At 71.2% G+C, this 16281-nt stretch overlaps 4 protein-coding genes across 8 annotated transcripts; all 4 read left to right on the forward strand.

Moving 5' to 3' along the window:
- Window positions 1–1672: 1672 nt before the first annotated feature.
- LOC116800012 (lens fiber major intrinsic protein-like) lies at window positions 1673–3933 on the forward strand. Its single transcript, XM_032713527.1, is given in 5 exon segments — window positions 1673–2035; window positions 2554–2916; window positions 2919–3086; window positions 3161–3241; window positions 3513–3933. Coding segments are annotated over 5 exon segments (999 nt in total). The 5' UTR covers window positions 1673–1858; the 3' UTR covers window positions 3723–3933.
- Window positions 3934–4027: 94 nt separating this feature from the next.
- Window positions 4028–6603, forward strand: LOC116800010 (lens fiber major intrinsic protein). Its single transcript, XM_032713522.1, has 4 exons — window positions 4028–5082; window positions 5597–5761; window positions 5860–5940; window positions 6317–6603. Exons 1-4 carry the CDS (start codon window positions 4339–4341, stop codon window positions 6533–6535), a joined length of 1209 nt encoding a protein of 402 aa, XP_032569413.1. The 5' UTR covers window positions 4028–4338; the 3' UTR covers window positions 6536–6603.
- A 607-nt stretch (window positions 6604–7210) lies between these two features.
- On the forward strand, window positions 7211–14478 carry TIMELESS (timeless circadian regulator). 5 transcript variants are annotated; one of them, XM_032713519.1, is made up of 30 exons: window positions 7211–7240; window positions 7776–7913; window positions 7982–8135; window positions 8226–8340; window positions 8415–8477; window positions 8601–8702; window positions 8796–8951; window positions 9024–9157; window positions 9238–9325; window positions 9501–9677; window positions 9755–9972; window positions 10072–10175; window positions 10254–10423; window positions 10501–10626; window positions 10703–10854; window positions 10929–11026; window positions 11116–11233; window positions 11313–11514; window positions 11621–11772; window positions 11852–11937; window positions 12023–12146; window positions 12239–12321; window positions 12393–12541; window positions 12627–12798; window positions 12877–12945; window positions 13158–13276; window positions 13373–13517; window positions 13593–13632; window positions 13777–13874; window positions 14066–14478. In XM_032713519.1, exons 2-30 carry the CDS (start codon window positions 7817–7819, stop codon window positions 14221–14223), a joined length of 3669 nt encoding a protein of 1222 aa, XP_032569410.1. In that variant the 5' UTR covers window positions 7211–7240; window positions 7776–7816; the 3' UTR covers window positions 14224–14478. The 5 variants fall into 5 exon arrangements, with proteins under 5 accessions (XP_032569410.1, XP_032569411.1, XP_032569412.1 ...); XM_032713520.1 differs by having other exon boundaries at window positions 13596–13632; XM_032713521.1 differs by having other exon boundaries at window positions 13596–13632; window positions 14093–14478.
- Window positions 14479–14573: 95 nt separating this feature from the next.
- Window positions 14574–15897, forward strand: APOF (apolipoprotein F). The gene is made up of 2 exons (XM_032713528.1): window positions 14574–14711; window positions 14794–15897. Exon 2 carries the CDS (start codon window positions 14814–14816, stop codon window positions 15720–15722), a length of 909 nt encoding a protein of 302 aa, XP_032569419.1. The 5' UTR covers window positions 14574–14711; window positions 14794–14813; the 3' UTR covers window positions 15723–15897.
- Window positions 15898–16281: the final 384 nt, after the last annotated feature.

Below are 16281 nucleotides of genomic sequence, written 5' to 3' on the forward strand. Positions count from 1 at the left end.
CCGCCTGTCACCCGCCGGTGTCACCCGTCACCCCCTCCCGGTGCCGCCCGACCCCCCCGGTGCTGCTCCGTCCTCCCCCGGTGTGATCTGTGCCCCCCCGACCCGGTGTCCCCCGGCTCCCCCCGGTGCTGCCCAACGATAGAGACGAACCCCCGGGGGGTGTCTCAGCCCCCTCCGAGGGTCTCAGCACCCCTCCGGACGTTGCCCCCCTACCCCTACCCTGATGACCCCCCTCAACCCTCCCGTGACACGGGGGGGACAGCGGGGGGGACGCCCCGCCTCACCCCCCACCGCCAACCGGGGGGTCGCTCAGCCACTACCCCCGGGGGGGCTGCACCCGTCCAGCCCCACTCCCGCGCTGGGGGGTGTCACGGATTCCCCCTGCCCCGAGGGGTCTCAGTCTTGACCCCGTTCCCCCGGTACCGCGCGGCCCCTTTAAGCGAAACCCCGCCCACCGCCGCCATTACCCCTCCGCCCCGCCCCGGGCCGCCCGCCCCGTGGGCGCGGCCATTTTGGAGGCACCGGTCACGTGGTTCCACAGCCCCGTCGCCATCTTGGCACCACCCTTCTGCCGTCACGTGACTGTGGCTGAGGCTGCGCTGGGCGCCGCCATCTTGGAGTCTGGCTTGGGGGGGCGGAAGGGGGGGTTTAGGGGCACCCGAGGGGTCTGCGGGGCAGAATGGGGGGTCCTGGGGTCACCTGGAGGTCTGTGGGTCAGTGTGGGGCACCTGGGAGCGTCTGCAGGGCAGGATTGGGGTGTCCTCGAGGCACCTGGGGGGTCTCTGGGGCAGGATGGGGGGCTCTGGGTTACCTGTGGGGCAGGATGTGGGATCCTGGGAGCACCTGGGACTCTCGAGGGGTCTGCAGGGCAGGACGGGGGGGTCCTGGGGGTCTGTGGGGCACCTTGGGGCTATCTGCGGGCATCTGAGCATCTGTAAGGCAGGACTGGGGCATCCGGGGGGGGTCTGTGAGGCAGGACAGGGAGTCTTGGGGGTCCTCAAAGCTCTGTGGGGTGACAGAGCATCCCTGGAATGTCAGGGGCAGGATGGGGGGTCCCACAGGGCTTTGGGGTCCGAGCAGGGGACAGGGGACCCCCTGGCCTGGGTGGGAACAGGATGGAGGGGTCCCACAGGGATTTGGGGGGCAGGTCAGGGGTCCCCCCAACCAGCTGGGGGGCACAACAGGGGTTCCCAACGCTGCTGTGCCCAGCCTGGGAGGGGCTGGAACCCCACAGGGTCTGGGGGAGCCCCGCTGCCCCCCCATGCCCCGCAGGGCCCGTTGTCCCCCCAGTGTCCCCCCCATATGTCCCTCCCACGTCTCCCCACGTGTCGCCCCCATGTCCCCCCGTTGTCCCCGCGCTGTCCCGGCCCTTTGTGGCCGCGGATTGTTCTGGCTTTGCCGGGCTCAGCACCCCCCGCGCCCCCCCCGTGCTGATCCAGGCCCTTCGCCCGCTGACTCACCCCACGTGCGGGGCCGGTGCTGAGCTGGCAGAGCTACGGCCCGGGGGGGGGCACAGGGGCTCCCCCCGACCCCTCCCGCTGCCCCCCAGGGACCCGCTCAGCAGGGACAGCCCTGTCCCTGTGCCTGTCCCAGGTGTGTTCCCAACCCCTCCATGGGGACAGCCCTGTCCCTGTGCCTGTCCCAGGTGTGTTGCCCCCCCAGGCCCCCCCTGGACCCCGTCCCCACACTTGTCCCAGCTGTGTGAGCCCCCCCAGTCTCCCCCCAGGGACAGCCCTGTTCCCATTCCCATCCCAGCTGTGTGACCCCCCCTCTCCCTCAGCTCCCCCCCCAGCCTTTCATCCCGGCCTTTCATCTCCAGTCGTCCTGGCAACACCCGAAAGGGTCCAAGGCTGTTGCCATGGCACCCAGGGATGCTCTGAACCTGAGCCAAGGACCCCGCAGCCCCCCCGGGGCTCTGTCCCAGCCTCAGCCCCTCAGCACCCCAGGGGTGCCCTGCGCCAAGGGGGTGGCAGTGCCAGGGGGTGGCAGTGCCAGGAGTAGAGGTGCCCACAGCTGTGCCATGGCCACTGGGGAGGTAAGACCCTGCCAAGAGCCCCCCCACCCCAGAGCCACAGCCTTGGGTCCCTCCCTGCTGTGGGGGGTGGGTGAGTAGCCCCCTAACTCGTGGGGACCCCCCCAATCTGTCATCTCAGTGCCCTCTCGCACTGGCACGGGGGTCCCTGTGTGCCCCCTACTGTGGCTCCTGCCCCCACCTCCATCCCCGTAACCCCCTGTGAGCCCCCCATCTCTCCTGGCACGGTGCCCCCCATTGACAGGACACTCCATCACCGTGGTGCCCAGGTGCTGAGGGTCCCATGCCCATGGTCCCTTGTCCCCGTGGTCCCCCATGCCCATGGTCCCCTGTCCCCAGGACACCCTGTGGCACCCCATGCCCAAGGGACCCTCCCTGAGGTACCCCCTCTCCACAGTACCCAGTCCCTGGAGGACACCCCCCGAGGGCCCCGATGCCCAAAGCCCCCCATCCCCCTGTCCCCCCGTCCCCCAGTCCTGGTGGTGCCCGCGGGGTGACCCCCTGTCCCCCTGTGCCCCCAGGACCTGCGCAGCGGCTGCTTCTGGCGGGGGGTGCTGGCGGAGGCCGTGGGGACCCTCATCTTCGTGGGGGTGGTCCTGGGGGCCTCGGCGGGCCCCGGCCCCCTGGCGCCGGCGCTGGCCGGGGGGCTGGCGGCCGGGGGGCTGGTCTGCACCCTCGGGGGGCCACAGGCCAACCCCGCGCTCACGCTGGCCCTGCTGTGCACCCGCAAGCTCGGGGCCCTGCGCGGGGCCCTGGCGGTCCTGGCCCAGTGCGCGGGGGCTTCGCTCGCCGCCGCCGCCGCCTACACAGCGCTGCCGGACGGCACCGGCCTGGTCCCCAGGGTGAGTGTCCTCGGCCCCGTGCCCGTCCCGAGGTGCTCAGGACGGGGGAACAGGTGTCCCTCCCGCAGGTGGGGACGGTGGGGACGGCGCTGGCCTGGGAGACCTTCGCCACCTTCCAGCTGGCACTGGCCGCCTTCGCCACGGCCGAGCGCGTGGCCCCACAGGCCGGGCTGGCCCTGGGCAGTGCCGTGGCCGCCGGCGCCCTGGCCGCGGTAAGGACCCCCCAGAGTGTCCCCCCGGCCATGGGGGTCCCCCCACCGCCAGCCCCTGACCTTCTGCCCCGCAGGGGCCGTTCTCAGGGGGCAGCATGAACCCCGCCCGCGCGCTGGGGCCGGCCCTCGTCACCGGGGTCTGGGACCACCACTGGGTGAGTTGGGGGCACCCCCGGGTCACCTCAGAGACCCCAGGGTGGGGGTGGGTCCCCCAGATGCAGAGTGGGACCCCCTGCGGTCCCATCCTTACCACAGGACGGGGTTCTCAGGTCTTCCCTTCCCTTGGGTGGGTCTCCCTGGGACGGGTCAACCTTGTCTCAGTCCCCGTCACTGGTGTGGTGTCCCTGATCCCCCCATCTCCTGAGCAGCCCCTCCCCCTGTGCCCCTCCACTCCCTGGGGCCCCCCAACACTCTGTGCCCCCCCAGGTGTACTGGCTGGGGCCGGTGCTGGGTGCGCTGCTGGCCGGGCTCACCTACGAGTTCGTCCTGGCCCCCGGAGCCTCCCGGGAGAAGTTGGGCGCCTGCCTCGCCTGCCGGGACGTGGCACTGGTGGAGACCCCCAGCCCATCCCCTTCCTCACCCTCTGCCCGTGGCCCCCCGGCCCCCCCGGCTGAGCGGGACCAGGGGACAGCCTGAGCCCCCTGGACCCCCCACTCCGACCCACCCCACCGACCCTCGACACCCCGACACCGTTTCCTCGTAGAGCCCAGAACCTTCCGTGGGGGGCAGCCAGGGCAGGGTGTCCCCCCGGGAGGATGAGGGGTCCCTGCACGATGGCTCCAGCCCCCCCCAACCTTTTACTGTCCTCTCTGCCCCCCGGCAGGATTAAAGGTGGTTGGGGGTCGCAGGTGGGCGCGGAGTGATGCTGTGAGGGGCGGGGGGTCCCGACCACCACCCTCGGACCACGAGGGCACCGCGATGACACTGGGGCTGCCGGCGGGTGGGTGCCCCCTCCCTGTGGCCCCCCGGCGAGGGCGGGGGCCGGGACCCCCCGTCGGCCCGTCCCGTGCCGGGGCGCTGAGCACAGCAAAGCCCTTTGTGGTGGCCTCTGCAGCCCCGGCAGATTCCGGCGGGCGCCAATGGCCGGGCCGAGCCCTAATCCCCCCGGCCGGGGACTCAGCGCCCGCTAAGCCGGGCTGAATAAACCCTCCCGCAGACAACAGCGCCGGGGGGGGCGGCCCCCGCAGCCCCCAGCGGGGCCGAACCGGGGGGGGCCACCCAGGACCCCCCCTGTGGGTGGGGAAGGCTCCCAATGGGGTTACCCCAAAGTGTCCCCAAAGCACTGGAGGGGGGTTGGAGATGCCTCAGCACTGCCCCGAGCGTGGGGGTCCCCCAAACCACACAGAGGGCACCGTGGGTCACAGCCCCCCCCACCCCAGGCAACCCCAGGGACAGGGGACACAGCTCTGGGGGGGTCCCCGCTATCAGGGGGTGCCACAGGGCTGTCCCGGGGGGGCTCGTGGGGGGTTCCTTGCTGCGTGTCACCCGTCCCCTGCCCTGGGCAGCGAAGCGGTTAAGGGGGGGTGGCAGAGGTGGGATCCCACCCCCGGGGCCGGCCCGGGGGGGCCTTATAAAGGTGGGCACGGGCAGCCCCCGGGGAGGGGAGCGGGGCCGTGGAGGGCAGCGGGGCCAGGCCATGCGGGAGCTGCGCTCGTCCTCCTTCTGGAGGGCCGTCCTGGCCGAGTTCCTGGGCAGCTTCCTCTATGCCCTGCTGGGGCTGGGGGCCTCCCTGCGCTGGGCCCCGGGCCCCCCCAGCGTCGTGGGGTCCGCCCTGGCCTTCGGGCTGGCCCAGGCCACCCTGGTGCAGGCGCTGGGCCATGTCAGCGGCGGCCACGTCAACCCGGCCATCACGCTGGCCTTCATGCTGGCCTCGCAGCTCTCCGTGGCCCGCACCGTGGGCTACCTGCTGGCCCAGGTGCTGGGCGCGCTGGCCGGGGCTGGGGTGCTCTACGGGGTGACCCCGGCCCCCATCCGTGGCACCCTCGGGCTCAACGCGGTGAGCGGGGGCACTGGGGGGTCGGGGGGACTGGGGGTGTCTGCAGGGCTGGGGGACTGTGGGGCGGGGAAGGGGAGTGGGGTTTGGGTTGTACTGGGGGGTTGAGGGGTTAGGAGGTGTTTGGGATGGTTAATGGGCGGCTGGAGGGTCCAGGAGGTGGTTTGGGGTTTGGGATACCGTGGGGCTATAATGGGGGGTTGAGGGGTTCAGACGTGTTGGGGTGGGGGGACAGATTGGAGATTGGGGGGAGGCCAGGAGGTGTTTTGGGGTACCATGGGGCTGTGATGGGGAGTTGAGGTGTTCAGAGGTGACTGGGGGGTCCAAGAGGTGTTTTTGGTTTCGGGGTGGTGTGGCACAGTAATGGGGCCTGGCTGTCTGGGAGGGGTTTGGGGCGAGAAGGGATTTGGGGTACAGTGGGGTTGGGGGGTGTGGAGGGATAACGAGGGGGGGATTGGGGTGCTGGGGGGATTGGGGAAGCATCTCTGCAGGATGTTTAGCCCCTCTCCCCGTGTAGCTTCACCCCGGCGTGGGCCCAGGCCAGGGCACGGTTGTGGAGGTGCTCCTGACAGCCCAGTTCGTCCTCTGCGTCTTCGCCAGCTTCGACGACCGTCACGACGGGCGCCCGGGCATGGCCGCCGTGCCCGTCGGCTTCTCCCTCGCCCTCGGCCACCTCTTCGGGGTAAGGGCGGCCGCGGGGACCCCCCTGCCCGGACCCCGGGGGCTGAGCGAGACCCGGGGGGCTGCTGTCCAGCCCCCCAGCGCCTCGTTCTCCCGCAGATCCACTACACGGGCGCCGGCATGAACCCCGCTCGCTCCTTCGCCCCCGCTGTCATCACCCGCGACTTCACCAACCACTGGGTAAGTGGGGGGGACGGGGACCCCGAGACCCGCCCCGGGCTCCCCCCAGTCCCTCCCTGCTTGTCCCCGCCCTGCCCCAGCCCCCGTGTCCCCGCCGGGCGGCTGTCGGTGTCACCGCGGTGACTGCAGCGCCCCGGGGTGTTGGTGAACCCCCAGAGCTGTTGCCCCCCGATATCCTGGCGGGGATGCGGCCGCTCGCTGCTCACCGGGGGGCAGGTCCTGTGCCCCCACCCCGATATCCCGGGGGCGGGACACGCGGTCGCCCCCCCGCTCACCGGGTGCCCGCGGCCCCGGGGGTCGGCGGTGAGGGTGCCGCGCCTCGGGGGGCGGGGGGGCCGGACCCCCGGGTGCCGGTGCCCACGCCGCCCCCCCGCAGGTGTACTGGGCGGGCCCGCTGCTGGGCGCGGCGCTGGGCGCGGTGCTGTACGAGTTCGCGCTGTGCCCGCGGCCGCGCAGCCTGGCCGAGCGCCTGGCCGCCCTCAAGGGAGAGCCGCCCGCCGTCACCGTCCCCGCCGCCGCCGCCGTCACCGCTGTCGCCGAGCCGCCGCCCGAGCCGCCGGCAGAGCCGCTGGAGCTGAAGACGCAGGGGCTGTAACGGGGCCCGTCCCGGGGCGCGGCCCCGCGCCCGCCGCTGCTTTGCTGTGACGGGGCCGCCGCGGTGCGTGTGGTGCGTGTGTGTGCGGCGCGGCGCGGCGGGCGGGCGGCGGCGGGGCCCCCGCTGCCGGCAACCGGGCACCGGGCTGCCCGGGGCCGCCCGTACCGGGCCGGGGCCGCCCCGCCCCGCCGCGGCGGGACTTCTGTGTTCGGTGAATTAAACCTGCTCTTTTATTTTGGTAACCGCTCGCGGCCGTGCCCGGCGCCGGGATCCGGGAGGGACCGGAGGGGGGGACACGCACCGAAGCCCCCCCCGGGCACCGCGCGGAGGTGGCGGGAGGTGCCGCCCGTTCCCGCGCCCGGGGCGAGGCCACGCCCAGGCAGCGCCGCTCTTAAAAGGGCAACGCCTCCATCGCGCCTCGTCCTTTCAGAGAGAGCTGTGTGTGTGCCCCCCCTTCGGCGCCGCGGGGCGGGGGTCGAGGGGAGGGGTCGGCGGGGCACAACGGGGCATCGCTGCGCTGGTTCGCACCCGTGGTGGGCGGTGGGGTGGGGAGTAGGGGTGGGGTGAGAGGGCCCACAGGGAGCGGGAGTGAAATTGCCCCTTGAAGGGCGCGCGCGGGGCGGGGCCTCGCTCCGCGGGAACTGGGCCGGTTGTGTAACGCCGCCCCCGCGCCGGGATCGCGGGAGCGGCGGGGACGGGGCGGCGGTGAGCGGGGACGGGGGGGCATCGGGATCGGGGGAGTCCGGGATCAGGGGGCGCCGGGGGCTGCGGGGTGATCGGGGTTCGCGGCGGGCCGGGGGCAACCCGGACCGGCCCGGGGGAATGCGGGTTTGCGGAGTGCTCCGGGATTGAGGGGGGTACCGGGATCTGGGAGGTGCTCCGGGATCGAGGGGGTACCGGGGTCTAGGAGGTGCTCCGGGACTGGGGGGTGGGGATCATGGACGAACGGGAGCAGGGGGTGCTCCGGGATCGGGGCGGACGGGGGCCGTGGGGTGGGCCGGTATAGGGCGGGGCCGGGACTGAGAGGTTCGCCGGCATTGGAGGGGACTGGGACTGGGGGATGCTCCGGGATCGGGAATCCGCCACCGGAATCGGCGTGGACCGGGACAAGCGGGGTGCTCTGGTACGGAGGGGGACTGGGACCGACAGGTGGGGCGGTATCGCGGGAGCCCGGGACGGGCGGGAGGTCCCGGAGGACCCCAGACCGGGCGTACACGGCGGCGCTGACGGTGCCCCGCAGGCGGCCCCCGGTGCCGGTACCGGTGCGCAGCCCCGCGCTGCATGGACTGGTACATGATGAACTGCGAGCTCCTGGCCACCTGCAGCGCCCTGGGCTACCTGGAGGGTGACGTCTACCACCGGGAGCCCGACTGCCTGGGTAGGTGGGCGCCGGGGGAGGGCGGGGGGTGCCGGGGGTGGCGGGGACACGACCCTGTGTCCCCCCAGAGAGCGTCAAGGACCTGATCCGGTACCTGCGCCACGAGGACGAGACCCGGGACGTGCGGCAGCAGCTGGGGGCAGCCCAGATCCTGCAGAACGACCTCCTGCCCATCCTGGTGCAGTACCCGCAGGACAAGGTGCTCTTCGATGCCATCGTCAGGTACTGGGGGACAGGTCTGGGGACAAGGGGTGGCCCTGTGGGGGCTCCTTGCAGAGCGGGGGTCCCTCACACCCCTCCACCCGCTCGCAGGCTGATGGTGAACCTGACGCAGCCGGCCCTGCTCTGCTTCGGGAAGGTGCCCGCGGACGCAGCCTCCCGGCACCACTTTCTCCAGGTGTTGTCCTACCTGCAGGCCTACAAGGAGGTGAGTCTGCCTGGGGCAGGGCCCTGGGTGATGTCTCTGCCCACGGGCCCCTCGCTCACGTGGGCTCTCTGCAGGCTTTCGCCAGCGAGAAGGTTTTCGTGGTGCTCAGCGAGAAGCTCTACGACCTCCTGCAGCTGGTGAGTCCCTGAGGGGCTGCGGGGTCTGTCCCTGCTGGAGGACCCTGTGGGGGCTGCGGGGTCTGTCCCTGCTGGGGGACCCTGTGGGGGCTACAAGGGGCTCTGATGGCTCCAACCCCCCAGGACTGGGAGCAGCGACAGGAGGAGGACACGCTGCTGATCGAGAGGATCCTGCTGCTGGTGCGCAATGTGCTGCACGTCCCCCCGGACCCCACGGAGGAGCAGGTACCGGGATGGGGCCCTTCTCTGCCTCCCCAGCAAGTTTGGGGCCGCCCTGGCTCTGTGGAGACCCCCACTCCCTACCCACCGTGTCCCCAGGGTGTGGATGGGGACGCCAGCGTGCACGACCGGGTGCTGTGGGCGCTGCACATCAGCGGCATGGACGACCTGCTCAAGTTCCTGGCCAGCGCCCAGGTGGAGCAGCAATGGGCCCTGCACGTCCTGGAGATCATCTCCCTCATGTTCCGAGACCAGGTGAGCCGGGGCAGGGGCCGGCGGGGCAGGGCCCCCCCGGGGACCCCACAAAGCTGACGGAGCTGCCGGCAGAACCCGGAGGAGCTGGCGGCGCTGGGACAGGGGCCGGCGGGCGCCGAGCACGGGGAGGACACGCGGGAGCTGGAGACCCTGCGGCAGCGGGAGCTGGCAGAGAAGAGGGCCCGGGCACTGCAGCGCCCGTCCAGGTGAGGAGGGGGGACCCCTGTGGCAGGGCTGGGACCCCGTGGCGGGGCCGGCACCGCTCAGCCCCTGTCCCCCTGCCCAGGCACTCCCGCTTCGGTGGCTCCTACGTCCTGCAGGGCCTGAAGTCGATCGGGGACCGGGATGTCGTGTTCCACAAAGGGCTGCACAACGTGAGTGCAGGAACAGGGGCCCGGGGCCCAGGATGTGGCAGAGGGCACCAGGATGGGGACATGGTGGGGGGCACAGGGACAGGGGCGTTGGAGGGGGCACAGGGAACGGAGATGCAGTGGGGGGGCACAGGGATGATGCCACTGGGGTGTAAGTCTGGCAGCTCGACCCCCACAGCTGAAGAGCTACAGCCACGACCTGGGCAAGGAGCCCCAGCGGGTGCCCCGGCGGCGCCAGGCGGCCCCCGAATCCGAGCCCTCCCACCGCTCCGCCCGCAACGTCCGGCTCTTCCTGCGCCACTTCTGCCAGGACTTCCTGGAGGGCTGCTACAACCGCCTGATGCTGCTGGTCAAGGTGAGCAGCCTGGGGGGGCCAGGACCCCCTCCCCAGGCTGTGGGAACCCCTCTGACCAGCCCCCCTGCCGCCCCCAGGACCAGCTGGTGAGGGAGAAGGCTCAGCAGCACGACGAGACCTATTACCTGTGGGCCACCGCCTTCTTCATGGCCTTCAACCGGCGCCGCGGTTTCCGCCCGGAGCTGGTGTCGGAGACGGTGAGTGTCCGTGCCTTCCACTTCATTGAGCAGAACCTCACCAAATACTACGAGATGGCCCTGATGGACAAGAAGGAGGCAACAACCTGGGCCCACAGGTGAGCATCCTGGGCACCTGGGACCCCCCGGGCATCTAGGACACCCCGTGGTGTCTGGGGCTCCCTGGGCACCTGGGGCCACCACACTGCCGTCCCCAGGATGCACCTGGCCCTGAAGGCGTACCAGGAGCTGCTGCGGACGGTGCAGGAGATGGACCGGTCCCCCGAGCAGGCGGTGCGGGACAGCAGCCAGGTCATCAAGAGTGAGTCCCTCTGTCCCTCCCCCTGTCCCAGGGTGAGGTGTCTGATCCCACTTCCCACCGACCCCCCCTGCTCCCCAGGCAACATCTTCTACCTGATGGAATACCGGGAGCTCTTCCTGACGCTCTTCCGCAAGTTCGACGAGACCAAGCAGCCGCGCAGCTTCCTGCGGGACCTGGTGGAGACGGCCCACCTCTTCCTCCGCATGCTGGAGCGCTTCTGCCGCGGCCGTGCCAGCCTCGTGGTGCAGGTGGGGCACGGCTGCCCCACCAAGGGGGACCCTGGGGGGTCAGGCAGCCCCTCCTGAGCCTGTTTTTGCCCCCCCAGAGCAAACGTGTCCGCAGGAAGAAGAAGCCACGGGCGCCCGCAGCCTTCACCCCGCCACCACCCAGCACGGCGGAGCTGGAGGAGCTGTGGGCGGGATTGGCCCCCCAGCTCCAGGCCTGCCTGGAGGTACCAGGGAAGGGTCTGACCCCACGGGGACCTCTGGGGGTCTTGATGGGGCAGGGGTGACGGTGTCCCTCCGCAGGGCAAGGTGCCCCTCCCCGAGGACGTGGTGCCCTTCGACGCCGCCTCGGAGACGCCGGTGGAGGAGCAGCGCGCGGAGGCTCTGCTGCGGATCCAGGGGTGCCTGCGGCGTTCCCAGGTGCCCCAGGCCCTGAGGCTGCTCCGCTCCGCCAGGTACCGGCACCGCAATTCCCGTCCCGTCCCCGGGGTGTGGGGGCACGGTGCCAGCCTGTCCCCCCTGTCCCCAGGGACGTCTGGCCCGAAGGGGACGTGTTCGGAGCTGCTGACGCGGGGCCGCCTGAGGAGACCCGGCTGCTGCGGGAGATCCTCGTCGCTCCCCTGCCCCGTGAGTCCCCCACTCCGACGCTGGGGAGGGGGAGAGCTCTGGGCCAGAAGGGAGAGAGCTTTGGGGACCCTCAGCTCGTCTCACCACAGGGAACCCACCCCCTGAGCCCGAGGAGCCGGAGGACGAGGAAGAGGAGGATGAAGAAGAGGAGGAGGAGACAGTGCAAGTGTCAGAGAAGGAATTCAACTTCCTTGACTACCTGAAGCGGTGAGAGGGGTTGGGTGGCCCCGGGGGCGCACGGGGGGTCCCTCCCTGGGGCAGCTGCACTCACGGGGGGCCGTGGCAGGTTCGCCTGTGCCCCCGTGGTGCGGGCGCTGGTGCTGCTGCTCCGGGGGTACGCGCGGAACAGCCCCCGCACCAACCACTGCGCCGCGCGGCTGCTGCACCGCCTGGCCCGTGACCTGCGCATGGAGCCGCTGCTCTTCCAGCTCTCCCTCTTCGCCCTCTTCCACCGCCTGCTCAGCGACCCCGCGGCCGGCGCCCACCAGGTCAGCGGGACCCCTGAGCCCCCCCGGGGCGGGGTCTGTCCCCATGTCCCCAGCCCGGCTGTGTCCCCACGTCCCCCAGTCCCACTGTCCCTCCCGCTCTCCCCAGGAGCTGGTGGCCTTGGCCAAGTTCATCCTGGGCAAGTTCTTTGCGCTGGCGGCCACCAACAAAAAGGCCTTTGTGGAGCTGCTCTTCTGGAAGAACCCGACGGCCGTCTACGAGATGACCAAGGGCTACAGCTCCCTGCAGGAGGGAGAGGGGTGAGTGGGGTCGGGGAGGGGGCTGTAACCCCCCCGAGCCCCTCTCCTCTCCCCTCACCCCCTCTCTACCTCGGCCCAGGGCTCCCAAGAGCCGGGTCCCTCCCTGGACCCCCCAGGAAGAGCAGGAGCTGCGGGAGCTGTACTGGAAGTACAAAGAAGTGGAAGGTACTGGAGGGCCCCGGGGTTGGGGGGGGCAGTGGGACCCCCGGGGGGCAGGGGGGGCTCTATCCCTGCACCTCCTGCTCCCCAGGTGAGGACATCATCGCTGCCATCCTGGCCCATCTCCCGACTGCCGGGCGGACGCGGAGGCAGGTGGTGAAGCAGCTGGTGCGGATGGGGCTGGCCAGCAGTGCCAGGGACTTCCCACGGGAGAGGTGGGTCAGGGATCCCCACGGGGGACCCCCGGGCCGGGGCAGGGACCCACCTCACCCCGGGCAGGGACCCACAGCCGTGTCCCCTCCCCCAGGAAGGGCACCCGCATCGTGCTGTGGACTCAGGAGCAGGAGGAGGAGCTGACGCGGCTTTTTGAGGAATTCCAGGGCTCGGACGGTGAGCGGGGCCGGGGTGAGCAGAGGGTGGCGGCCCCCCTGTAGCCCCCACCCTGACCCCCTGCCCCACAGATGTCCTGGGGAACATCATGAAGCACCTGACGGCGCGGCGGTCGCGGGCTCGGGTGGTGGAGAAGCTGCTGGGGCTGGGGCTGGTGTCGGAGCGCAAGGAGCTGTACAAGAAACGCCGGAGAAAGAGCCACGGCCACGGCCCCGGGATGGTAAAAGGGGGGGCTGGGGGGTCCTGGGCTGTGACCAGTGGGTGCTGCTCCACCCCAGGCACCCGAACACGGCTGGTCCCCACAGGCTGCTGCTGGTGTCCCGGGTGTGCCAGCCCAGGACAGCTCAGCAGAGGATGAGGACAGTGAGGAGGAGGAGGAGGACGAGGAGGATGAAGTGGAGGAAGGCCCCATGGAGGAGAACTGGGCACCCGAGGAAGGGGCTGGGCAGGGCCTGGCTCAGCGTCTGCATCAGGAAGGTGGGCGAGGGGCTCTGAGCCCCCCTGGTTGGGCTCGGCTCCAGGGCCGGACCCTGTGTCACCTCCTGCTGTCCCCAGGCCTGGCCGGGCCCCTGCGGTGGCTGGAGAACTGTCTGAGGAGGGCGGCGGGGGACCGAGAGGAGGATGGTGAGAGGGGGGATCAGGGGAATTGAGAGGAGGACGGTGAGAGGGGGGATCAGGGGACTGAGAGGAGGACAGTGAGCGGGTGGGGGCCGGGGGACCATGAGGAGGATGGTGAGCAGGGGGGGTCGGGGGACCGAGAGGAGGACGGTGAGCAGGGGGGGCTCAGGGAGGGGCTGTGGGCTCGGGGGGTCCCGCTGACGGTGCTCTCGGCCCAGGCGTGTCCCACCCGGTGCCGCTGGTGCCGCTGACGGAGGAGAACGAGGATGCCATGGAGGATCGGCGCTTCCAGAGCCTGCTGCGGCAGCTGGGGCTGCGGCCCCCCGCCAGCGAGCAGGTGAGCTCCCTGTGCCCACCCCTGTGCCTGTGCCCACCCCTGTCCCTGTCCCCTCGCTCCTGGCACAGCCCTGCAGCATCCCCCCTCTCTTCCCAGGAATCCTTCTGGCGCATCCCAGCTGCCCTCACCCCGCAGCAGCTCCGACGCGCGGCCGCCTCCGTCACCCACCACGGCCCCGACCCCTCAGGGTCCCCCCGGGACCTGCCTGGGCCACCCAAGTGCCCCCAGGACCCAGGTCCAGGTGAGGGGCCGGGCTGGGGGTGTGGGACCCCCACCAGTGGGGACGGCCCCGAGCCCCTCTCCTTGTGCCCCTCAGCAGAACAGCTGCCGGCAGAGCTGGGATCGGACTCGGAGAGGTGAGATCAGGATCCTGTCCCCGAGCTGGGGGTCTCTTCTTCCTGACTTGGGGGGTCTTCCCCCTGCCTGGGGAGGGGATTTGGCCCCCTGTGCTCTCCCAGTGTGGGGCTGAGCGGTGCCAACCCCTGTCCCCGTGGCTGCAGCGAGGAGCCGGTCCCTGTCCCCGTCCCCAGCCCAGTGCAGTCGGGCACCAAGAGGCGCCGGGAGCTCGACAGTGAGGATGAGGATGGCGGGAACTCAGGTGAGTTCAGCCCCTCTGCTCTCTCCTGTGGGGCTGAGGGGGCTCTGGGTGTCACCAGGAGCTGGGCACAGGGCACTGCTGGGTCATGGTTGTCCTGTCCCCAGCCCCTTTGCCCCGTCCCTTGGGCTGGGGAGGTGGTGGAGGGACAGGGGTGTACCCCCACTCCCCTCACCCCCAGGCTGGGGGCTCAGCTCCCTCCCCTCTTCCTCCACCCACAGGTCCCGGGCTGGCCCCTGCAGCCCCCTGCTCTGAGGAGGATGAGGAGGACGAGGACCCACAGCCCCGGGGGAGGCGGAAGCGCGTCCGCTGCCTGGAGGAGGAGGAGGAGGAGGAGGAGGAAGAGGGTTGAGGGGCTTCCCTTGTCTGCCAGGCCCAGGCCCTGGGCTGTTTTCTGGGGTTTCTGCAGGTTTTCTGCAGGTTTTGATCCTGTTTTTAAGGGCTGCACAAGCAGCCAGTTGCTACCCCCCCATCCCCTTCCCCTGGTGTCTTCATCTCCCTGTTTTGCCCCAAACTCCTGTTTTTCTCAGCTGTTTGGGTTTGTTTTCCTTTTAAACCTTTTAAATCTGGACAGGGCCCAAATAAACAAACGTGACTCTTGCCCTTCCTTGGTGTGTGGGGCTGGAGGGAGCTGGACCTGGAGGGGTCAAGCCACTCTGGCCACAGGGGTCGAGCTGCTCTGGCCACAGGGAGTGCCCCGTCCCTGGTCCTTGTCCCTGCCCCGGGCCCCGCGTGTCGCAACCCCCTGATAACAGTGGCTATAAAGGGGCCGCAGGGGCCGCACGGGGCAAAGGACAGTGGCATCTGGCCAGGGCAAGGAGCAGTGACAGCGGTGAGCGGGTGAGCTGGGGACACTGGGGGGTCACGGGGGGCTGTGGCCGCGGGGGGCTGACGGGGCTCTGCCCTTCTCCCGCCTCCACAGCCAGTCCCGGAGCTGCCACCATGCCCTGGGTTCTGCTCTTCCTCCCACTCCTCTTCCTCGGCCCCGCTGTCGCTCTCTCTGACAACGTGGACCCCGGGCTGGGTGCTGGTGACCGGGCACTGGTGCAGGCACTGCTGGCGGAGCTGGTGGGTCCCGTCCCGCCGCAGGCACAGGGGGTCCCGTGCCAGGACCTGGGCCCCAATGCCCTGCCCGGCTTTGCCCGGCTGCCGCCGGAGCCCCACACCCTGGCCCGCGCCGCGCTGGTGCTGGCGCTGAACGGGGCCGGCTGCGTGGCCGAGGCCGAGGCCGAGGCGCTGGGGCTGGCACGGGAGCTGGGCACCCCCACAGCCACAGCGCTGCTGCGGGGGCTGGCACGGGTGCGGGGAGCCCCGGCCCCCCAGCCCCTGTCCCTGCTCCTGCTCAGCCTGGCGCGGCCGGGGGGCTCTGCCTGTGTGGATCCCACCCGGCTCCGGACTCCTGCACCCGGCGCCCAGCCCACGGCACCCTCGGCAGGGAGGGTCCCCAGGGCCTGGCTGTCCCTGTGCCACCGGCTGTCCCGGCGCCGGCGGGAGGACGAGGGTGAAGCTGAGGACGCCTGCAACCCGCCGGGGGAGCAGGAAGCCCACCGGGTGCTGGAGTGGGTGCCGGGCGTCAGCATCTTCTACAACCTGGGCACCAGCATCTACTTCGCCTTCCAGGGCTGCGGGGCCGTGGCCTCGGAGCGGGCGCTGGAGGCCACCGAGGACCTGGGCTACGCCGGGCTGGCCGCGCTCACCGGGAGCCTCGGCGGCCCCGTGGCCGTGGGGGTGCAGCTGGGGCTGCAGCCGGGGCTCAAGGCTGGGGTGCGGGCGCTCATCGGGTACTTCACCTCCGCCGGGGACCCCCCGCCAGTGCCCACCGCCCACAGCGGCTCCGCCATCATCGTCTGAATAAAGGCCACGTGCGGCAGCTGGCGGCGTGTCCCTGTCCCTGTGGGATCGATGCAGGGTCACCCTGCGCTGGGGCACAGGGACCTTGGTTCCGCGGGGTGGCCCTGCTGAGCCACGTGGTGGCAGCTGCTCTGTCCCTGTCCCTGTCCTGCCCAGCGTTCCAGGCCCTGCGGCTCCGTCCCCGCTGCCCTGTCCCCATGGCCTGTCCCTGTCCCCACAGTTCTGTCCCCATGGCCTGTCCCTGTCCCCATGCCCTGTCCCTGTCCCCATGGCCTGTCCCTGTCCCCACAGTTCTGTCCCCATGGCCTGTCCCTGTCCCCATGCCCTGTCCCTGTCCCCACAGTTCTGTCCCCATGGCCTGTCCCTGTCCCCATGGCCTGTCCCTGTCCCCATGCCCTGTCCCCACTCCCGTTTCGGGCCGCCCGTTTCCATCCCCCCGACGGTTCCTCGCTGACCACGCCCCCTCTGGCCACGCCTACCCCGTGACGTCAATTCGGGGAAATGTGGAACCCGCTGAGTCTCCGCTCGAGGGGGCGTGACCTCGCTGTCGCGTTTCACC

Source organism: Chiroxiphia lanceolata, chromosome 30 (assembly GCF_009829145.1).
Source record: "Chiroxiphia lanceolata isolate bChiLan1 chromosome 30, bChiLan1.pri, whole genome shotgun sequence".
Taxonomy (NCBI): Eukaryota; Metazoa; Chordata; class Aves; order Passeriformes; family Pipridae; genus Chiroxiphia; species Chiroxiphia lanceolata.